This window comes from Cydia pomonella, chromosome 2 (genome assembly GCF_033807575.1).
Source record: "Cydia pomonella isolate Wapato2018A chromosome 2, ilCydPomo1, whole genome shotgun sequence".
NCBI classification, from domain to species: domain Eukaryota; kingdom Metazoa; phylum Arthropoda; class Insecta; order Lepidoptera; family Tortricidae; genus Cydia; species Cydia pomonella.
Genome location: NC_084704.1, coordinates 9,288,961 through 9,313,656, shown reverse-complemented (window position 1 = coordinate 9,313,656; position 24,696 = coordinate 9,288,961). Strand labels below are relative to the sequence as shown.

Genomic DNA, 24,696 nt, shown 5'->3' with positions numbered 1-24,696 from the left:
GCTCCGCAAACGTACACGGCGACCTAAACTAGACCACTTATGCTAAACAACTCGGTTAAAAAGATTTATGCCTATTTTATAGTATCTAGCAAGGTAAAGCCATTTGATTAAGTTACGTTAGATGTATTCCACGGTCATTGGTAACGGTATGGATACAGAATGACAAATTTTATTACTTTAGTAGATATATTGATTTGATGGTTATGGTTAGTTATTTTACAATATATTTATTGTTATAATTTCTGGTATTGATTATCATATTTTCATGTCATGTGTATCATTTCACAGATTAGCGTGTGAAATGTATACAGAACTGCTGAAAAAATTGTTACCTATTTGGCGAGTGTGTGAAAAATCGGTGTGACCGCGATGTGTCGTCGCTGCGGCGGTTGCACAAGTAGCGCTTTGTTTACGTGGCATTGTCCAGCCGTCCCGTCGGCCAGGTTCGTACGTGCGTACTTGAATATATTTAAATTTGGAGATGCGACCGGGATGAGGCAAGCGACACTGGCTACTATAAATGCTGTTAGTGCCGACTGAGGGATACAGTTCTCAGGTCTAAGCAACCCCGAGCACATCTCATCAAACAATCGAAATGGCTTTCAAGGTACGGAATATCGGATATTTGTGGAATGTGAAGTGAGAAAAAAGTGAAGTGAAAAAGTGCATCAAGTGAAATGGATTGTGACCATTGGACCAAATTAAGATAAAACAGTTTGTCATCCGGACAACAGTTATGCTCATAATTTTTAACTAGTCTAAATATCGAATAACTGTTACATTATCGGGATTTTTAAATAATTAAACGAAAACAAAGTCGAACAACTAGGACTATTCTACAAACAGTTAAATGTCATATTTTTTTGCTTTTAGTTGGTGGTCTTCACTTGCTTGGTCGCGGTCGCCTACGGCAGCGTGGCCCCCGCGGCCATAGCAGCGGCGCCCGTGGTCGCGGCGGCCCCGGTGGCGGCGCGGCTCGAGGAGTTCGACCCGCTGCCGCAGTATCGCTTTGGCTACGACGTGGCGGACTCACTTACCGGCGATTACAAGAGCCAGACAGAGCAGCGTGACGGCGATCTGGTACAAGGCCAGTACTCGCTGATCGACTCAGATGGCACGCGTCGTGTTGTGGACTACACTGCAGATCCAGTTAACGGATTTAACGCCATCGTGCGTAAGGAGCCGCTCGTGGCCGCTGCGCCCGCCGTCGTGGCGGAACCTGCCGTCGTGCCCGCACGCATCGCCGCCGCTCCAGTAGTGGCGGAGCCCGCCGTCGTTTCTGCACGAATCACTGCTGCTCCCGTCGTCACCCAACCCGCCTTTGCCCGCTACGCAGTTGCCCCTGCCGTCGCTCCCGCCAGGATCGCTACCGCTCCCGTATTCGCCCGCTACGCTGCCGCTCCCGTCGCTGCTCCCGTGGTGGCCGCTCGGTACGCTGCCGCCCCGGTGGCCGCCGCCGCTCCTGTGGTAGCCGCTCGTTACGCTGCTGCCCCAGTGGCCGCTGCTCCAGTAGCTGCTGCGCCAGTGGCCGCCGCCTATAGAACTGCAGTAGCTGCGTATAGCGCTGCCTACACAGGTCCCGTCGCGGCGCAATATGCTCAGTACGCCGCCCCTTTGGCGGCCTACAGCGCTCCCGCGGCCGCGGCTTATTCCGCGCCTGCGTACGGCGCGCCCGTAGCGGCATATGCTGCGCCCGCAGCACCCGCCCCGGTGTTCGCGCGCGCAGCGCCCGCGAAACTCGTGGCGCCCAATGCCGCCGGATACTACTACCCTTGAACAAAGATCACTAACTTGATGGCTCATTACTAAAGACTTGACTTATATTTAAGTTATTGAAATATACTTTTTGTTTACTTTTATTTTTCTACGTTTTATTTATTTATTATTTATTTATTTATTATTTATTTATTTATTATCTGTAAAAACGGTCACCCATCCAAGTACTGACCCCGCCTGACGTTGCTTAACTTCGGTGACTGGATGAGAACCTCGAGATAGGGAAGAAATATTTATTTTATTCTGTTTTTAGTATTTGTTGTTATAGCGGCAACAGAAATATATAATCTGTAGAAATTTCAACTGGCTAACTATCACGGTTCATGAGATACAGCCTGGTGACAGACGGACGGACGGACAGAGTCTCAGTAATAGGGTCCCGTTTGACCCTTTGGGTACGGAACCCTAAATACCAACCCTAATCATCGCATTATCTGGCTGTACTGTATAGCTTGCTTTCTTTAACCAAGCAACTTTATCTAATATAGAATTAGGATTTCGCCCTATTTAGACAATTAAATCTAAAGCGTTAGCATCAGAAAAAAATGACGAATAATTAGTCGCGCTCTGTATACTTATATATTTTTTATATGAAAAGTAATAATCAAATACCATTTGCTATTGTGTAGCCTTTGACGGAGATCATGGTAAGTAAGTAATAAGTGACAATAAAAATATAGCGACAGAAGTAGGGTAAATCCTCCAGTGAATAACCCCTTCCCCGCTGTAAATGATCAAATCACGTTTTTTGTCTAAAATAAGAAATATAGGTAGCCATTTCAGTCATCGTATTTTTTCTTAATAATAACTCTGTTTCCTATTTCCTAAGCAATGGCAACATGTGATAAATTTATTTTCAACCAGCTCGAATAGGTATGACTGGCGTTTGAAGTTTACATGTTTCTGGTTTTAAAGTTTTGTATGAAAAAATTAGATCCCAGGTAAGAACAGTGTACGTTTGGAGCAACATATGAAGCGCTTATTTAATGTTTACCTGTAGAGAGTTTAGTTATTTGGTTCGATTAAGAGTTAACCTTTTATAAATGTACACATTGTTGGCTTATTTTGCGATTGAGTCTTTATTTTTTATAGTTCCAATACTGGCTCATCAAATGTTCTCAAACCAATTAATGAACAGTGTGTTTATTTACTGACATCGTCTTGGTTATTTTTTTCTAAGTTAAATGTGATCTTAATGGTATTAAGCTCGTTTTTTGTGATTCTGCATAGAAAACATTCTGATTCACTCAGCCAGTATTGGAATAAACCAAATTTCTATAGTCCATTTACTAGACTATTTATGCATAAACCTATATTATGAACAATATAGTACCATAGACTATAAAAAATTGGCTTGTTCATTTACTAGACTTCTACTAATTATATGTATGAACAATATAACGACAAATTTATTATTTTAAGCATTATTTGCTGAGCCTGACCCTTTTCATCAAAATTTGCACGTTGTTTCTTGTTATAAAGATTAATAGATAGATACAATACTCTTGACTGATTGATTTTCTTGTTTTTGTTAAAATGTAACATGTTTTTGTGTTATTGGTGAATAACCATCATTATTCAAATTGTTAATGACTGCAGAAAATTATTTTTCAAAATTGAAAAATTGCTTAAGTGTTCATTCACTGGAGGTCTTACTCCAGCTAAGCTAAGCAGAAGAGGTTACCATAATGAAATAGCTGGATGTAAAGTAAAATAAAAAAATACACTATAAAATTTTACCTCCTCAACTGATCTACAAATAGTAATGGTACAGTAAGTAAAAGAATCTACTTACTATTAATATTACTTACATTTTGAAATTTGTTTGTTTCTGTATATTTTCTGTTAAAACGCCTTTTTGGCTGCGACGCTGCCACTATGTGGCTTGGTTTAGGGCTCCTTATACACGATGGCCCAGCGTAGGCCAGTCTAAGGGACGCAGCTATGCGGTGGTATGAGATAGCAATATCACTTGCTCCCTCTAACGCAAAAATGCGTCCCTTGGACTGGCCTACGCTGGGCCATCGTGTAGGGGAGCCATTAGACGTACCTACTGACAGACATTGAAGTTTAAAAAAAACTCGCACTTCTTATCTGTAAATAAAAAAGCTTTATTTGCCTATTATACGTATGTATGTAATAACATATTTCGTCATATTTACTTAAAACTATCTTCTCTTATAAAAAATCAATGTAGTTGCATCTACCTGACGAAATACATAGATACTATTCTTAAGAAATTTGTTACAATATACGAGCAAAGCTTTTTTGAATGAACAACTTTGTGGTATAAAAGACATCAACGAAATCTACTAAAATATACTCAAAAACAAAATCTATTTGTTTGCTATTTAGTACATTTCTTTATTTTATATTATATCGGTGTAAGCAAGATACATATATATCAGTAACGTAACAGATTAAAAAGAGATTTTTTAAGGATAATTAGTCTAAACAAAATTAATAGGCTAATTATATCTAATGCGGCTATTGGACCTACTGGTGACAGGCGAAAATGTAAATAGAAGAACGTCAATACTGATAAGATAAAAATTGCATGAAGAAATTTATACACAATCTGTACTGTCACTGTCTGTATTTCTGTTTGTCTATTACCTCTTCACGCTTAAGGGGAAAGAACAGCTTTGCGATCCTAGCGAAATAACGGTACTTTTTCTGTGAAATTCCATTTCATGAGAAAATGTTTTCCACTAACTAAATCTTGACAAATCACTTTGATTTAGATGTCGAAATCTTCAGCATAATATATTCTACGTAGGTATATAGGCTCCGCTTTTTTTAATAAAAAATATTTTATTTGTTTGCAATCAATTATAAATAATAACTTTTTACGAAAAAAAGGAAACCGACTTCAAAAAGGATAAAATAAAATATTATCCTTTTTTAAGTACATGCGTTACCAACTGATATGTTTGAAGTCGGTGCCAAGCCAAATTTAGAAGCATACCATGATTCATTGTGTCAATAACATACTAAGAAACCATTTTTTTTTTCACGCAGGGGTAAATGCATTTACGCATCTCACCCCCTGGCTGGGGAGGCCAACTTGGGGGGTGGTATGTGGGACTCGCTCCTCCCGGTACTCCCTCTGTTAAACAGAGGGAGGGGAAGAGAATACCCACTAACATCCCCTGTGACGTTGCCCGCTCTACCGTTATTGGGGGACGCCACGGGGTCGCGAGACCATTCTACCGTGCCGTCCCCCACATACTAAGAAACCATGTACAATGGAAAATATTTAGAAGTAGTAAAACTTTTCTCTTTTACATGGGCGATCACTTCCCTCTTAAACCACTGACCCAATTTAGATGAATTTTGGAATGAAGATAGTTTGAGGCCCGGGGAAGGACATAGGATAGTTTCTGTAAATCATCATCATCAATCCACGCAGATGAAGTCGCGGGTAGCAGCTTATAAGCAAATAAATTATTTATATTCAATCCTTTATCGTAAAATGCTGTCCTTTTTAGGGTTCCGTAAGTCAACTAGGAACCCTTTTAGTTTCGTCATGTCCGTCTGTCTGTCTGTCTGAGGCTTTGCTCCGTGGTCGTTAGTGCTAGAAAGATGAAATTTGGCATGGACTTATAAATCAATAAAGCCGACAAAGTCGTACAATAAAATCTAAAAATTATTTTTTTTATGGTACCTGCCCTACACGTAAAGTGGGGGTGAAAAATTTATTTTGCTTTATCCCTACAGTGTGGGGTATCGTTGGAAAGGTCTTTCAAAGCTAATAGGGATCTTCAACAAACATTTTTTGTAAAAGTGAATATATTCGGAGATAATCGCTCCAAAAGAAAAAAAAATGTGCCTCCCCACCCCTCTAAATTTTGAACCATAGGTCCAAAAAATATGAAACAAAACGTGGAAGTAGAGCTTAACAAAGACATTAAAGTTGTGCTGTTTTTGAGTTATCGCAAAAAGTTTCCCCTTCATAGTAAAAAGACTTACATCCACAGTTAAACGTTATTACGACATGAAATGGGTTGTTAAAGTTATTATACTTTAAGCTCCAGTTTAGCTTATAATGACGGAAGAGTAACTACGGAACCCTACACTGAGCATGGCCCGACATGCTCTTGGCCGGTTTTTTTGTTGTATAATTCCATTGAATTGTGCCATAACTCACCCATACCGTGGTTATGGATTCTAAATGCATGCAACGATCATATACAGATAAACACTTTGATTCGCTAAGCAAATTCAAAAAACTAGTACATAATTGTCTATCCACAACTAGTATATTGAAACATGTGTAGTAAAAAACATTGGATTATAGTTGTTAAATTTTATTTGTCGGATTTTTTTTGTTTTTTCTTTCTACGAAATGCATGCTGTGTAGTGAGTGTTGCACTTATAATATCACTAAAAGTGTTTCTATGTATCATTTTCTTTCTGTGCTAGTGTAAACAGTTGTTGGTAAACCAAATAAATAAATAACAAATTATTAAATAAATAAAAAACTTGAATTGAAAGTGAATAAGTGAGTACCTACATAATTAAAATAACTCTGTATATTTTTCCTGAAACGTAGGGAATGCTAGTTCGTAGTCGTAGTATTGCGTAGGGTACGAGTATACTTATGTAATTCAACTCTAATAGTACTCGACTATAAGAGTTGAAACTGTACAAACTCGTAGAGACACTAATAGACCAGCGAAGGACAGAGTCAGTAAAGACGCAAATTAAGGAAAAGTTTGAAACATTTTTGTATTTTTGTTCCTGATGCTAGAGGCTTTTAAGTTTTGGTTCAGAAATCCAGAAAGTAGTAAATATCATTCAGATAAAGAAACAACTTAGGGATTGAGAACTATTTCTCGTGCCTGTAATAAACCAAACAGGGTATGTAGTTGTAAATAAGCTCTAGAAGACGGAATCGGAACATAGGTATAATGGACACATTAGAGGTGATTAAGAGAAGGAATTATAAAACTGTGTACCGTGTAACAAACAGTGCTATTTCATAGAGTTATAGGCTAATTAGAACGTTCACTGAAATCAAAATGATTATGATGATGTTAGTCATTCTGCATTTCGCTCGTACTTGACGATACATGTATGCGCGAGCGAGACGCACGGTAACTAAATGATATCATTTGGATAGGTACCATTTTCATGTCAGTGTACGCTCCAATTGGCTTGTTAGGTTCCTATTTCGTAGATTAGAATTCTCAATAGGTAATTAATTATGTGTATGGCTTTACAAAGAAAGGATTGACTATCGTTGGTACTACTTACATATATTGAAAAGAGCTTGTATTGAAAACCGACCAAGAACATGTCGGGTCATGCTCAGTATATGGTTCCGTAGTTGCCCGTCCGTCACAAAAGATATATCTTTGTGGCATTAGGGTTCACATATACCTACTATGACGGGATAGCTTTTTACGAAAACTAGTTCTCACAAAAAACGGCTCATGGGAGCCTGGGGTTCGCTTGTTAACTAAACTCATGAATTGGCGTAGGTACTAGCTATTGCGAAAGCGACTGCTATTCGACCTCCCAACCCAGAGGAGTATAGGGGGAATAAGGCCTTATTGGGACTAACCCGGTTTTCTCACGTTTACTTTCTTTAAAAAATGTATATTTTTTCGGTTTTAATAAAATTCGCATTTTGTCGCTATGATTGATGATGATGATGTACAGTCAGCATCAAAAGTAGCGTATCGTAATATTTAGTATCTACCATTCTCTAATAATTTAACAGAAAGAGATGTCTCTTTATGAAGAAGAATTAGACTATGACAGATACTTTTGAACGGGAACTGTAGAGATATATCTCTATTTGGAAAAGTAGTTCAGAACGGCAGATAATTTTACGCGCTGTTTCATTCCCTACTACTGATGCTGACTGTACCCATGACGTAGGTAGGTACATAGTTGCAGGTTTCTAGTACTAACGATCTCTGAGCTATGTCGCAGATGGACAGACGGACTGACAGACATTGTGTGAAACTGTACCAACCCGAAACCCTAAAAATTAAGCACTTAAGTGTTTATTTTCCTACATTTTCACCGCGATGGGTGAAGAAAGCATTTCGGAAGCGGAGCATGTAGCGAGTATCGCAAGAGTATCGTAACGCGGGAGTCCACAATGAGCCCTGTCGTATGGAGCTCACGTCCTGCGTTACGTAGCGTTCGATATATAACGCGGCGGGGCCCGGGGGCTGGCACAGTTCACTTGGAACCTGCTCATCTACCCACGCCAACAAACATGGACGCCAAGGTGAGTCGACATTTGTTTATAGGGATTTTTCGGGATAACCTAAATTGCAGCGGTTTATCCAGGAACCACAAATCTAAGCCAAAGTATACATAATAGTTGATTTTATTTGACTTGTATTTCAGAAACTTATTTCTTTAATGCCCTTAAACCAATTGAGGCCGTAAGTTTTAACTACATCCTTTATAAATATATCAAGAGCTTTGGTAATTATATTGTTTTCTTGTAGATGTATAGTCAGGTAGGACAAGTGTGTTCTGCGTGTCCATGTCCTTGTAATGGAGTAAGTCGGTAGCCCGCACTCTGCTTAATATATAAATGCTAGAAGATTGTAAGGGTTAAGGATTCCTTGTTTGGTACCCTTTTCTTACATGAATGTGAAAAGTCGTCTTCTACCTTGAACTCTACGTGATTTTTTTATACACATTTAACGATGTGTGCTAGAACTTTAATCAAGATTTATTCCTCTAGTAATGCAATCGCAGCTTTTGTGTACCGGTTGTCGCGACGCAACTCTGGATCCCTCAATTGCACACGCGCCACGCACGACCATGCTTGTTGACGTTGACCAACCGATTCGTATCTGGATTGTGACATCTTATAACTACTAGCTGTTTTCAATCTATCAAAGTTTTCGGAAACTTGATCTTGACATGCTTGAAGAGTAAAGTACATTTATTATATCCTCATCTCTTATACAAATTTACCTAAAAACCTATTTTATTCGTTTCATTCTCTACAAAAACTTAGGTGTTTACTTTATGTGCATGTGTATCTTAGTACCGATGTCTTAATTATTTTTAAAAATTAATATATCCAGGGTCTAAATTAGATAAAAATAATTTTGCAATCGGTTGTGGCCGCAATCGATCATTGTATGCATATCGTATGGTAATGTCATGCCTACAAGCGTTGCAGTGGTGAGCATAACGAATCTTAATGGTGTGAAATTGAGAAATTACTTACCGACAGAATTAGTCGTAGCATTGTCAGGGCAATAATAATATTCCAACGTTAAAGGAGACCAATTTACTCGTATAAATAATTGACATCTGTTAAAATTACAACATTACCTGAATTTATGAAATGACTGAGTTTTCTAAGGATTGCCAGGAAGGACAAAACTTTTTTTTTATATTAAATTAAACTTCCACTATTTCGCACTGAAGGTATTTTTAACTAATCGGGATTATTGACGTAAATTTACATGTCTCTCAGTAACATGGCAGACATCCGTAACCCATATTTCGAAGACATAGATTATGAAATAAATTTTCCTAACAGCATATTTGATATTCAGTGGATGAATTAACATCATCATAATTAGGGGTGAACAGGAGTATAAAGCTGTCGCAACGAGTGGATGTTAGAAGCGCTACGCATACCTATCGATATTCATTAATATGGATTCAATTGTCGCATAAGGGACGTTTCGCAATGTGGTCGACATGTTTGATTGAAAAGTAGGTATAATTAAAAGGGAAAAGTTCTATGTTGACATTTGCGTTGTGTTACAGGTACTTAATATCTATCAGTTTGGTGGAAACATTAAAGCTAAAAGAAAAAGTATAGGTCTACGTACCACTTATCTCAGACGGTTGGAAAAAATATGCGCCGTAATTTTCTAATAGATGGTAGTTCAGTTTTGGGTATAAAACTACTTTTTACTTACTTAACATAATAAGAATCAGCTTCATGCAGCCAAGCCGCTTAGGTTGAACGATAGTAGATCTATAGTTTTGTTATCAGTTTACCGATTACCAACATTTGAAGATACATAGATAGATAGATAGAATACTCATTATTGGCACACTTAAGTAAAAAGATACAACAAAAATAAACAATTGATTAAATGTAGAGGCAGACAACAGGCGGTCTTATCGCTAAAGGCGATCTGTTCCAGACAACCTTTGAATAGCGGAAAGAGAGAAGTTAATCGAAAAAGTAGGTGTTGCTAAACCGTTATGAAGCCTACATTAACACACACATTTACAGTGAATAAACATAACACATAAGGAATACAAATACATATAAATATATATAACATTAACCATAATAAAATTAACCATTAGTTATTGATGAGTATGTAGGTAATTATACATATTATTTTATTTGTAGTTTTACATGTATGTAAAATGTATAATTGTTGGTGCAATAAAGAATATTTACTTACTCATCAATAACTCATCATGAAAGTAGATATGATCGCGAACCAGCCTGCAGCCGCAATGCGCGAAGCGAAGGTATTGTACACCGCTTGGTATATCAATCGATGTTTGGCAACACAATAGATAGCCGTCTGCATGTTGTGACACATTGATAAATCACACACGACAGTTTTGTGTACAATACCAATTAGTTTCAAATGGTTTTCTACGGGTCACAAAATGCGAAGTACGTGAGTTTTATTACCGGAAGAAAACAAAGTAAACAATAATTTATGTTCAATTCTGGATTTTTTTAGTTTTATTGCTCCAGTTTTATTTTTAATTCCTTAGCGGCCGGTTTCCTGTTCATTTAAGTCGGCCAAGGCAATATATTTTAGTTTATACTTTATGCAATTCGTCAAAAGAGATGTGTGGGATGTAGTAACTTTGACTTAATCACGTTCACATTAGGCTTCTAAAACATCTGGGTACCTATAATTTGTCTGTATTTCATAAGAGTTGGAAGACAAAAGTAAATCGTGACAAACGAACTGACCGAGACATTATTACATTACAGTATTGTTTTACATTTTTTTACATTTATTTACAGATTGTAGTATTGATCTGCGTGCTGGGCGCCGCGGCGGCGAGCGTGGTAGTACCAGCACCGCTAGCCCCAGTAGCCCGGTTCGACCCTCTGCCACAGTACTCGTATGGCTACGACGTTCAGGATGCGCTCACCGGTGACTACAAAGGCCACCAGGAGCAAAGGAACGGGGACCTCGTGACCGGATCATATACTGTAGTCGACCCCGATGGCACAAGGAGGGTCGTCGACTACGCCGCGGACCCACTGAACGGTTTTAACGCGGTGGTGCGCCGTGAGCCCCTAGTGGCGCCCGCTCGGGTGGTAGCCCCGGCGCCGGTCGTGGCCCCGGCCCCTGTGTTTGCCCCCGCGCCCGCACCGGTCCTAGCACGAACGCCGGTGTTCGCGCCCGCGCCTGCGCCACTGTTTGCCCCCAGACTACCCAGCCCGTACTTCTTGTAGATAAAATATTACGATCTTGTTGTTTTTGTACTGAATAGTTAAGTATTTTTGTAATTGTTATTTATGTTATTAAATGAATTATAATTGACTGAACCGTGAAATTTATTTCAAAGAGCAAACTCTTTGCATGAAATACAAAAACAGTCAACTAGGGAGGAACCTTTACTTTTTCCGCCATGTCCGGTTGTCTGTCTGTCCGGACTTTGCTCCGTGATCGTTAGTGCTAGAAAGCTGCAATTTAGCATGCCATTTAAGTGGTAAATTAAAAACTAGAAAATATTACCTCCCCTGCACCTAAGGCGGATATGAATTTTTTTTGGCTTTTACCTTTTGGTGTGGGTTGTCGTTGGATAGGGGAGAGTGGTGAAATTGGGACGGCGGGTAATTAGAAACAGTGAGATATATAGTACATAGGTACTTCTAAAAATCTTGAGTATGTTTAACATACTCGTAAAGAGGCTTTAAACTAATTTAAGGTTTACACTCGTGTGTTTTTGGTCACTCGCGCGACATGTTTCGGAAAGCCCAGGTCTCCTTTCTCAAGCACTAACAATGCGAGCAGCGTTCACGGTTGCCAGTACGCCAAGCGTACATGACTTATAACACGTGTATACCGTAAAATTAGTTTAATGTTAGAATGTCTCACGACAGTTTAAATTCGAAAATAAAGAGGCCTTCATGTGCCTAAGTAATTGAACGACCCGGAAGCTACGCACATGTGGTCACAATTAATCAAACAAAATATTTTCAATTTTTGTTACTATTTTTATAATATATATGATAGATGAAAGCATGGAAGTTTTGTAGTTGAAGACTCCAAATTTTGTTTTTATCTTGTATTTGGTATATGGTTTCAAACCCCAGGTGGTTTCAAGTTCACCAAAAATACAATCATGAGCGATGCTAATTTTAATTTACATTAATTACTTGGGGTACCTAGTTGGTTACTAAGTTCTGTTACTCGATTTGCAACCTCTTTATTTCCGTTAAAACAAATGCTACCGAAAAAATAAAAAATTACATAATGTGGTGGATTTGTGACCTATAATTATATACCACACATAACGCTTATCTCGTCGTTTCTATAATGAATTGGAGCCTAAAAGATAAATAAATAAATAAATAAACAAATGTGGGCACCCGCCAAACATGATTTTGAAGTTGCTTGAAAACCTAAAATACAACAAACAATATGTTTATCGCACAATTAATATATACAATAGTACTCAGAGCTTCGATGACCGCAAGACGTCTGGAAGACCACGAAGCGTTCGGACCCTAGCTCTAATAAAGGCAGTGAAGGCGAGAATTGCAAGAAACCCCGTCCGGAAGCAAAAATTGTTGGCAATACAGATGTCTTTGAAGAGAAGCTCCCTAAAAAAGTTATCAATGAAGACCTTGGACTACACGCTTACCGCAGACAAAAAGGTCATAATGGACGACTAGACTATGAGGCTAGAGAGAATGCTATTGAAACGGTACGCACAAAATGGCCACCGAAAAATACTATTTACAGATGAATTTTTTTTTACCATTGAAGAATGTTGTGACCGCCAGAATGACAAAGTGTATGCAAAAAACCGCGCGTAAGCGAGGGTCTCCTTTTTAGCTTGGGCAAAACTACTTTCATGATTAATACCATAGTAATTCCAGGACAAAAAGTAATGATATCCCAACAAAAACATAAATGTGAAATAAGAGCCAAGTTCAATGTTAAGAATAAGTGTCGTTGTGGACTCGCCGACAATAGAATTGAGATCTATATGGGTGCCAAGTTCTGCGCTGTATAGAAAATTCTGAAATTATAAAGGATATGACTTGGCTGGCTTTTACAAAAAAAAATAGAAAAGTAACTGTATTTTTTCACATTTTCCTTCATAAATCATTTTTTTACTATAAAAAAAGAAAAAAAAATGTTATGGAATGTACATTTTGAGCTCTTCCAAATGATCCTCACTTGACCTAGTCACTAGAATTTGAAATTTTGCCTCCTCTTCATATTGGGCATTTTCCATAGTTAATAATCATAATCATAAGGTCTTAGGTATACAGGGGGTTTATTTATCGCTATGTTTTGCCGGATGGCATACAAATGTCAAAAGGAACTAAAAACAGATTAAACAATACAAATGTCATAACTTATAAAATAAATAAGAACAAAATACATTTAAAATTAAAATACAATTCAAATTACAATAGGAATATATAGATATCATTAGTCATTAGTCCTGATTATAATTATTGTTTTATTAGTAATTGTCATCAAGATAGGCTTTTATGGAATAATATATTAATTAAAATAAAACTTACGATGTGTTTGGGTTAGCGTTGTTCATAACTATTCCAAATTTAAAATCAATAGCTTAAGTGTTTCTCCAGATATTTAGCGATGTGACAGACAGACAGACGGACGGACGGAGTCGCACCATAAGGATCCTTTTGTACCTTTTTGGTACGGAACCCTAAAAAGGAACCTGAAAAGTTATACTAGAATGAAAATCTTCAGTGTTTCCATTTCCCGCGCGGATTGTTTTCAATGACCCTATACGGTTTCGGATAAATTAGAACGGCAATATTTTTTATTTCGTCCAAATTAAATATATAATACGTCTATTGAAAATTATGATTTTATTAAAATTAGATATTTAGGCAGATAACCAAACTAACAGTTAACTTAAAGCCACATACATATGTATATTGACTAAGGTGTAGAGTTTGTGAAGTTAGGGCTTGTAGAGCTATTAGAAGGTCTCTACGCTCTACATGAGATCTGATGACTTTATGACAGTGCGCTTCTTTTTGTAAGTTGCTTATGATAATATTCCATCCCCTATTTTAAAGGGTGGGGGTGATGTACTAAAAATCGTGAAATAAGTATTTTATTATTTATAACAAGGAGTCCATATATCAATTTTCAGACTTCTAGCATCAAAATTTGCGGAACCCTCATACAAATTTTCATCCCCTAATTTAAGGGGTAAAAGTCCCAAGTTTTGTTTTTTTTTTGTTGTTTCTGTACGAATACTAGCTTACATACCAAATTTTAGCTTTCAAGGACTTCAGTAACTACCCTAAGAGTTTTGATGATCATCAGTGAATGAGTGAGTGAGTCAGTGACGAAATTTTTTTTAGATATCAATAATATTTAAAGTAGCTATGCAATTAAAACTTTTTATGTTTAATAGTTCCACTATTGACATCATATCCCGAGTATTTTGTTTATCTGGGATAATCCAAACTAAAAAAAACGACGAAGCGCTTCGAGAAAACGTAGGTAGTGCCCTTGCTCTTCGCTTGGCTCGTCTTGGCGGGGGCACTACTATGCCCCCAGATTAGGTTTGTGACATTTTTAGGGTTTCGTAGCCAAATGGCAAAAAACGTAACCCTTATGGAATCGTCATGTCTGTCTGTCTGTCCGTCCGTATGTCACAGCCACTTTTTTCCGAAACTTTTTTTTTTTTTCCTCGCGTTGCCCTGCATTTTGCCACGGCTCATGGGAGCCTAGGGTCCGCTTGACAACTTATCCCAAGATTTGGCGTAGACACTAGTTTTTACGGAAGCGACTGCCATCTTACAACCCAGAACCTATAAGAACTATACTGTTGAAACTTGGTAATTAGATGTATTCTGTAAACCGCATTAAGATTTTCACAGAAAAATAGAAAAAAACAATAAATTTTGGGGGTTCCCCATACTTAGAACTGAAACTCAAAAAAATTTTTTTCACCAAACTCATACTTGTGGGGTATTTATGGACAGGTCTTCAAAAATGATATTGAGGTTTCTAATATAATTTTTTTCTAAACTGAATAGTTTGCGCGAGAGACACTTCCAAAGTGGTAAAATGTGACCCCCCCCCCCCCCCCCCCCTGTAACTTCTAAAATAGAGAATGATAAAACATTACCATGCAAACTTCCACCGAAAATTGGTTTGAACGAGATCTAGTAAGTAGTTTTTTTTTGGTACGGAACCCTTCATGGGCGAGTCCAACTCGCACTTGGCCGCTTTTTTTATCTTTTTAGAGCGTTTGAAGTTAAGTGTTTCTAATTAATCTTATTAAAATAGGTAAATTTTCTTTGTAGAGTCTGTTCGGAAAGAGAAGAGTCGTGGAATCTAATGGGCCCCATATTAGGTACGTTCCACGACTCTTCTCTTTCCGCCCAGACTCTGGAATGAACCAACGGAAGAAAAAACGAAAATTTCGACTCAAACGTTACTAAGTATTAACCTTTACTGCATGTGATAATAAAATATTTGTTTGAATCTGAATTTTAATAGCTGCCAATAGTGTCATATACGGCTTGATATGCGCTAAAGTACAGGATGTTTATTTAGTCACCTGCAATAATTAACGGGGTGAATATAAGGTCATACTGAGCAACTTTTGCTATGGGACCAACCCCTAAACCGCGAAAAAAAAATTGAGTGACATTTTCTATGGGAGAGAAAAGTTTTTTCGCGATTTCGGGGTTGGTGTCATATTAAAAGTTGCTCAACATGACCTATATATTCAACCTCTAAATGATAGCGAGTGACTAAATATACATTTCAAAAGCATTATGTCCGGATCAGTGCTGATCATCATGTTAAAAATTATTATTATCTAAAGCAGAGTTGCACATAATCATCTAGTTGTCTAAAACGTCAAAGCCGTAAAACACTATCTAAACGCATGAGTAGAAGTGGGAGCGCCAAAGCCCCGGGCATTATCGGATGCCTGCGACCGCGACCTTGCCTCTCGTCAATTAAAAGCGAAAGTGCCATAAGGCTTTTCATAGGTGCGGGTGGATTACCGGGGCAGCCATGACGTTATCGATCCACACGCGGCCGGTATAAAACGAGATCACTGCTTCAATTCGGCAGTTCAATCGTAACTCCGTACATCACAACAACACACTACTCAAAATGGCATTCAGGGTAGGTTGATTGATTGATACGTATTTTAATTTTGAAACCCATTTAAACATAATAAAAAAAAAAAAAAAAATTTGGTTATAAAATTGTGATATCGGTGGACGATGACTGATAAATCAGAAATTAGTATTTTGTTGGAAAGTTTTTTTTTTACAATTATATTAAGTCACGAGAACATTATTAACGAATAAATTGGTCGCTTTGCTTTCAACAGTTTGTTGTGTTCACCTGCTTGGTCGCGGCCGCCACTGCTGGCCTAGTTCCCGCCGCTCCAGTGGCGTACGCTGCCGCTCCGGCCTACCACGCCGCCCCCGTGGCCTACGCCGCCGCGCCAGTCGCGCACGCCGCCCCAGTAACCTATCACACCGCCCCCGTCGCCTACGCCGCACCCATCGCTAAGGCTGTCGCCGTCGCCCCTGTCGCCAAGGTTGTGGAGGACTACAACGCGCACCCGCAGTACAGCTTCGCGTACGACGTGCAGGACGGACTCACTGGTGATTCCAAGACTCAGCACGAGTCTCGCGATGGCGACGTCGTCCACGGTTCTTACTCCGTTGTAGACCCCGATGGCACCAAGCGCACCGTTGAATACACCGCGGACGACCACAACGGTTTCAACGCGGTTGTGCACAGAGAGCCCCTCGCCGTCAAGGTTGCTGCTCCCGTAGTCGCCAAGGTCGCCGCTCCCGTCGCTTACCACGCTGCCCCTGTTGTGCATGCCGCCCCAGCAGCCTACCACGCCGCCCCCGTCGTGCACGCCGCCCCGGTCGCGTACCACTCCGCCCCAGTTCTGCACGCTGCCCCCGCCTCCTATTCCTCTCCCATCTATCATCACTAATTGTATAGCTATATTTACCTCGTTTAGTTAGGTAATGGTTACACTCACGAATGCCATGTAAATAAAGTATTTATTTTATTCTAAGGGATATTTTCATTATTCAATCGATAGTCGGCACATAATAATAACCACAGATGAATTTTGTATTAAGCAGAAACGTCAGGAAACGATATCACAACGCCATACAAAACTTATAAATAATTGAAAATTAGAAACATTTAAAGTGGAATGAATGGGAAGTGGATCGGTGGAATTCTATCGGCAGCTCAGTCGGCACAGCGATGGGCTAATGATCCAGAGTTGTTCAAGCCTCGCCCAAGATAATGATATTTTCCACTTTTCATTTATTTCTAAGCTTTAACAGATAATTTCTAACGGTAACAGGACAAGTATACCTAATATCTATCAAGGCAATTCGTACTAGGCTTAGAACGCACTGTGATTAATTTCATAACGGTTTCAGTCTAATTTATTGCGGTTTCAAATTTGCAAGTGCGTGCGCTTATGAAGAAATTAATCGGATTGCATTCTAAGCCTTAATTAGCATCCGGAGCAGCCACGGTCCTCGGCTCAGTTCGGGTATTGAACACAGCGCCGGGCGGACCGACACACCCGGGCCGGTTTGAGTTGAAACAAGTAAAAGTTATTAAATTAAATGATAAACTGTTTTATATTCCGTACGAACAAGGTTTATTTATATTTGAATCAATGGATTACTACACCTTATAAAAACAACGGATAAACTCAAAAACTACTAAACGGATTTTCATGCGGTTTTCATCTATCAAATCCGGATAGGACAGGACACGACAGGACAGGGTGGTTACTAGGTGAGAATGGGGATGGGGGTAAGGATGGGGATGAGTATGAGGATTGTAAACTACTGTATTTACGTCAGGAAATCATACGATATAATGTATTTCCAACGGTTCGCCAACACAAACATCATGCGGTACGACCGCTCTGCTCGCCGGTCTAACATCGACTGACCATAACTGTCAGTGACGTCACCATGACGTAAGTGGTCGACACGTCTATACACTACAAGGATGAGGATAAGGATGAGGATGAGAGTTGAGTGAAATTGTCGTTATTGATAATATATATAAGCATATTTTCATTCGTCGCTCCTATTGTATGTATAGAGAATATATATTATATTCCTTAAAAATATTGCCTCAAATGTTAATTTAATCGAAGAAGTTATTATTAGTTAATTTTTTTTTGTCGAAATGTAGGAAGATATTATTAAAGAATATTCTTTACTTAATAAATTTCATATTGATACAAATAAAAACAAAAAATTAACCGAAGGTATATAAAAAATATAAGTAAGAAACTAAATGTCGAATCGTTGTAAACCAGGGACTACTGTTCTCGGTGGTTTTGGCAATGCTTTTTCTGGACCTGAAACGACGGTCAGGCCGCGCTGCTTGCGGAGACGTCGCTCCGACTCTTTTTTGACGCCCTCCTGCTTGCACGGCAACACCGAGAACCGACGCCCTGTTGGCACTGTTGACATGCGCTTGAACAGTACCTCCGTTTCCACTCGCGTCTCGGCGTCGTCGAGGTTGCGCACGATCTGCCGCTCGCGCTGCACGATCGCCTTGCGCTCGTCCACTGTCACGGTTTCTGACACCATCTGAAGGCACTTGGCCAGGAACGCTTGAACTTGCTCCGAATCTTGTAATTTCTTTGTCCATTCATGTGCTTCTTCAATTTCAATTCTAACATCGTTTGAGTTGCCCTGTTGCATATCACCGCTCATTAATACAAAACATCCGTTAAGCCACCAAACGGGGCTCGCAATTTCTTGGGCATCTTTTTGGCATCGTTTAGCATAATATTTAGCCAATGTATAATTCTTTTGTGTACTAAGTAAACGAGCTAATTCATACTGTAGCCAACATTTCTGAGTAGCATTTTCACACATTTCTAAGGTTGCCATAACTTTGGCTGTGGCTTGTTCAATATCGATGAATTTGTACGGATAATTTGCCATAACAGAATCGAAAGAAGTGGGTCGACCGGTTGGAAGGCCCATGAGAAAAGCGATACGTCGGCGATTACCCCGCTCGCTCAGAGTGTACGATAGGCGATGTTGAGAAAGGTATCCTTCCCCAACCGCTCTGTATAAGCGATCTATGTACAGATCCTTGTCCGGCAGTGTACGTGGTGTATTATTGTCTAGGAAACGCTGCATTTTCTCAGCTTGCGAGATCAGGTCCATAATTCGTTTATCACGCATGCTCTTTTCTAATTGTTTCAAAAGGCGCTCAGCAGTTCTTGCTCCAATTTCTCGACATTTTATTAACACTTCCTCCTTGTACTTGTTCTGGTACTTGGATTCGGCTCTTTCCGCTAATTTGATGGTATAATAAGGTCTCTGCGATCGCATCATATCTTGTCGCTCGGTTAATGACCGGAGAGCTTCGTTGATAATTCCTTTAAGTTCACGACTACCTGCGGCATTTGCGGAATAAACACGAGGGTCCTCAGTAAGCTCTTGTAAAAAGAACTTATCGTACGCCATAGGACCCAAATATTTCATTGCAAGCACACGAGCTAATGTTAAATGTTTTCTCGCTTGCATTTGTGTTAGTTTCTTTTTTTTTATGGGTCGGGGTATACGACACTTATGCAGTGATTTTGGCGTAGCGGCGTCTTCGTCTACTTTCTTTGCTTCGTTTTGTTTGATTAAAGGCAAAAAATCTAACATAACATTACCGGCATTTCGCCCAACACAATCCTCTATTGTTTCTGTTCCTTGATTAATGCCTTCTAAGAAATATGGAGGTTGGCGACGTTGCCTGTATCCTCGATAGTTCATGACAAGCGAACGTTCGAAGTCCGACATGGTGTAGAGCGCCCGCGCCTGCATGTTGCGCGCGAGTATGAAGTGAGGTGCCAGCTTGAGCGCCAGCTCGGCGTCGGAGTACGCCTGTACAGGCTGCACGGCATCCGCACAGGCTTTGCTGCGCCCCGTCAGGGTGCGCACATCTTCGGGTGTACTTTTAAAAGCCTCATCAAACGAAGCTTTAGATTTCTCAAACTGCTCAAGTCGATTTAGATAATATCCGCGTTCACGATACACCGTTAAGGCGCCAAAAAGTTGTTTCTCCTCCATTTGTATTTTAAATGAAGAATATAGTCTTTTCTAAAAGTAATATAAAGTACTACAATACGGATGATAAATAAGAACCATAAGAGGACTTCTAATATCATCGAGCAAAAAAGATGTTTAAAAACCATAAATGACATTCAATGACGTCTACAATGCATCTACATAGGTTACTCATTCATAGATATATTCTTCTTTACAATTAGCCTCATGCATGAAGTTTATAGTAAGAGTGCATTACAACATATTTCACGAACGATTCGTGGACACAGAGGGGTACCAACTGTCTATGAAATTCTTGAAAAGATTCTTCTTTTAGGACAAACTAGTAGTGTAGTGCGACTGCAATAGGTTCCTTCTCATATAGGATTAACCGGTAATGAGAAAGCTGTTCAACTAGTGAAACGGGCTGCAGTAGACGGAAATGAAACGATTGAACGAACGATTGTGCTTTTAGTCGCACAATTATAGGAGTACAATCCATTTGCTATGGAAGGAATACTTTAACGAACGATCTAAAGAAAAAGGCATTTGGTACAAGGCCATAGCAAGTGAAGTGAGCCTCCGCGGATTCCTTGGTGACTTAATGCTGACATGGGTCCCAAAGATGTCGTAACCGTAACAGCGCATAGATTACGAACTGGTCACATGCCCCTCAATCATTTTAGGTTTCTAATGAAGCTGATCGACTCTCCGAACTCCCACATCTGTGGATCAGTAGAAGATGTCTATCATATTCTTGTAGAGTGTAGTAGAAATCGCGCCCTTAAGGAGGTCTTATAATTTCATAGGACTAATAATTTCAGCCAATCTAATGTCATATGACATCGGTGTCTTCATACACGTTCCTAGTAACCCAACATCGGACACGGCAAATGGTGTATAGATTAGCTGAAGTTATACTTAATAAATAGATTTTAATTTTTTATAAATATTTACTTATATGGATGTTATTTTCGTAATTTCTGAAACTATAAGAAGCTGACTTGATAGGGCCGATATGTATAATACAAAGGTCCTAAAAACCAATAAATTAAAAAAAACAACGGGTTGCACTCCGGGGGTGCCGGCAGAAGTGAAAACTTGAATATTAACGTTGTGCGTTTTTTTATACTACGTCGGTGGCAAACAAGCATACGGCCCGCCTGATGGTAAGCAGTATCTGTAGCCTATGTACGCCTGCAACTCCAGAGGAGTTACATGCGCGTTGCCAACCCTAACCCCCTCCCACCCCTCGTTGAGCTCGCTGCTCTGCATTTTTAATATTTTGGAATGGTTAGGGAATAATTTTGCACGAATTGCTTTAATTATCAGTATAAAAGTACTATCATTTATGTGGTAAAATACAATAGTCATTTATTGGGCTATCGTACACAAATATGACAATTTATATTACATTAAAAATTTTACACTTCTGAACGATTACAATTATTTAACATTAAAAAGTTTATCTTTCAGGAGAGAAATAATCAACGATACATAATTTCAACGACTACATACGTCACGTGTCCGTCTTACGAATCAAAGAGCATATAATCACTACGTTTTAAGAGACGGGACTCCCATACTAGCGAGTGGAATCAGTTTGATTCGCAAATCATTACCAAAATGTACGACAAGGAACTGTCAAAGAACCATAGTACGAACATAACCGATTTAAATAGTGTATTACGCTACACGCTTGCGTTTCTTATCGATATCGATAAAATGGGGAGGGTTCAACATAGACTCCTGTCTACTAGTGATGGGTAGGACATCAATTTAAAATGAGTTTGTATGAGTACCTCATTCTCTAAAATGAGGTGTTACAATGTCTTACTTCAAATGAGGAGAGGTACTAGCACTTTTGCAGCATCAACTATTCCATCAACTCCAACGGCAGCAAACCATATTTAATGTAAATACATATTTAGGCATTGCTAAACTTCCTTTTAAATATTTACTTGGAGTGCAATTCTGGAGGTTTAAAACAGAACTTTAACAATAGAAGACATACATTTAAGAATCAAACTAAGGAGTTAAAGTACATACATCCTATTGCAACTTAATATGATGCTTTTATGAAACTTGCTCTAATTTAGCAGTTTATTATTTTTATTGTTAGATTGTTCAGTATCAATCCTTGCTACTTGATATCATTTTAAGTTTAACATTCATATATTGAAATAAATACTAACCATAAACTACCAGACAAACAATTAACAAACTAAGGAGAACAAATCCAATATTTTTTGTACCATTATTATATAGAATAGTACATTACGATACAAGTGCGAAAAATAGGAAATTCGAAACGAGTGGCGATAAATTAAAACACGACCGAAGGGAGTGTTTTAAATCGACACGAGTTGCGAGTTACCTATTCGCACATGTATCGTACAACGTTTTACAGTACATATGGCCCTTTAAATGTTCGACACAGTAACATAATATGCTACTTCTCGCACTAGTGCTATAAAGTAGCCCCATATGTACTGTAAATTACTAACTTACCACCTCATAATTTATCAGTAATAATAGCATTGTAATATGATAACAAACGAAAGCCTCAATAACGTTCGCGCGGTAATGCCACCGGCGTGTAATATACACTTGATTTTTGTATGCAAAAGACACAAAGAAAGACCCACAGGTATATTTTATCGCGAAAACAATGTTAATATATTGTTACTTTGGTATAATTATAAGAATGGTCACTGATCACTATTTATAAAACACAACTAAAGATTACGAACAACTTTTTCGAGTTTCTCGTACTATAAATATGTCAAAATCATAAATGATCGAAATACTATACGAAGCACGTTAACAAAAAGTATTACAAATTCAAATCGTTAAAATGTACATGTTTATTTCACCTATACAAATTATATTTACTTTTTTATTAATAAACTAATGTATAATATCATATTTTGTGTACGCCACTATATTATATTTCAATAATTTAAATAATATTTTGGTCTCTTAAACGATAACTGTTTCTAAGCTAGCTTCGTAAATGCCCAGTGAGACTTGGTTGGCATTTCAATCGCTTATCAAGTAACCATTTCACTGTCCAGTCTAATTGATTCAGATTATACATGACACCAGCAATATGAGTCTTGAGGTCAGGTTATACTGGTATGCGCGTTAGTACAATAATAGCTAACAAATATGGAGGCCTACCGCGAACCACGAAGTTTTGCTTTGCTGTCGCACTTACGTATGAAATTACAAGTGCGACAGAGAGAAAAAACTTTCATCGGTAGGTTCTTTGATGACTTAGATTTTTCGCTTTTGACAAGTAACTTAGCAATGCTAGGATCAAAATGGCGTAATATATATGTAAGCTTGCGGACGCTTACGCTTGTTTTCTTTCGTGTTTCATTTTTAACGTATTTTCGATGAGGTGTTATTGAAGCACGGCGCGTGTCTGTCTCACTCCCTCTTTCGGTAAATCTAATTCATTGTTTCATTTTGAAAGGATTTTTGAGGGGATGTCACAGTGAGGCGAGTGAATAAACACAACGCATTTCGCGGTGGACCTTTTGTCCTTGCAATAAGGTTTGTAGTTGGGCAGTTGATAGTGTGAGCGATGAATGCGATGACGTCAATGACTTATTTCTTCATTTGAATGTCGGCGAGCACCGAGCGACTCTCTTGCGAGTTGTGAGGAACGCGAGTGAGTTTGAAAGGCTGAGAGTTTTTTTTCAAATTTGAAGTGTTTGAATGGTTTGAGTGGTAAGAGCTGTGTGTGATGCGCGCGAGTAAATAAGTAAAATTAATTGAGGAGTGATGTATGACATTTATGCGGTGTGAAGTTCTGCGACAATTTAACTAAATGAGTGGTACAAATGAGGTGCCTCACGAGTGAGCAACTCAACACTACTGTCTACAAATGTTGTACTCGAAATCAGGTTAGTATCGAGTCCACATTTCAGTTGTATTATGTTATATAGTGGATAGTTCTTTGAGTGGACTAATACGTAGTCGGGCTTAATGTGGAACCGAATTATTTTTATTAATAGAGCTTTCTGCACATACATGTTTCAATAAATGTAACATGGGTCTTCGTTTCCAACAAATTTGATCCACTGCCTGCATCTGAAAACATACAGCCTTGGATAAACATGATTATATCTACAGTTTACATTCCAAGTGTTTGGTAATGACTAATGAGATCATGAACTGATTATTTAGCGCTAACATGCATCTATAAAACAACCCTTTATCAATGCTCTAACTTTTTATGTATTTATATGTCTGTTCAATCATGAGAACTGATCTGGCCTAGTTGGCAGTGACCCTGCCTATGAAGCCGATGATCCCAGGTTCAAATCCTGGTACGGGCATGGTATTTATGTGATGAGCATGAATATTTTGTTCCTGAATTATGAGTGTTTTCTATGTATTTATAAATGTTTATATATTAGGTATATCGTTGTCTAAGTACCCACAACACATGCCATGCATACTTTAGGACTAAGTCAATTTGTGTAGTAATGTCCTATAATATTTCTTTAATTATCATAAAAGCAGAGATTATTTTATTACATTTTAGGTTAATATATTAAATAATTTCCAGATAAAAAAAATGTTAACTAATGACCATTAATGCATAAATGATA

The 24,696-nt window shown here is 38.6% G+C and overlaps 3 protein-coding genes across 3 annotated transcripts; 2 read left to right on the top strand and 1 right to left on the bottom strand.

Moving 5' to 3' along the window:
• Positions 1-537: 537 nt before the first annotated feature.
• On the top strand, positions 538-17,052 carry LOC133515642 (calphotin-like). Its single transcript, XM_061848213.1, has 5 exons — positions 538-607; positions 874-1,773; positions 10,778-11,152; positions 16,080-16,133; positions 16,345-17,052. The coding sequence occupies exons 1-5, from the start codon at positions 596-598 to the stop codon at positions 16,966-16,968; spliced, it is 1,965 nt and encodes a 654-aa protein (XP_061704197.1). The 5' UTR covers positions 538-595; the 3' UTR covers positions 16,969-17,052.
• LOC133533641 (larval cuticle protein A2B-like) lies at positions 7,946-11,308 on the top strand. The gene is made up of 2 exons (XM_061872673.1): positions 7,946-8,023; positions 10,778-11,308. The coding sequence occupies exons 1-2, from the start codon at positions 8,012-8,014 to the stop codon at positions 11,213-11,215; spliced, it is 450 nt and encodes a 149-aa protein (XP_061728657.1). The 5' UTR covers positions 7,946-8,011; the 3' UTR covers positions 11,216-11,308.
• Positions 17,053-18,213: 1,161 nt separating the features above from the next.
• Positions 18,214-24,226, bottom strand: LOC133533496 (outer dynein arm-docking complex subunit 4). Its single transcript, XM_061872486.1, has one exon. It carries the CDS (start codon positions 20,093-20,095, stop codon positions 18,308-18,310), a length of 1,788 nt encoding a protein of 595 aa, XP_061728470.1. The 5' UTR covers positions 20,096-24,226; the 3' UTR covers positions 18,214-18,307.
• Positions 24,227-24,696: the final 470 nt, after the last annotated feature.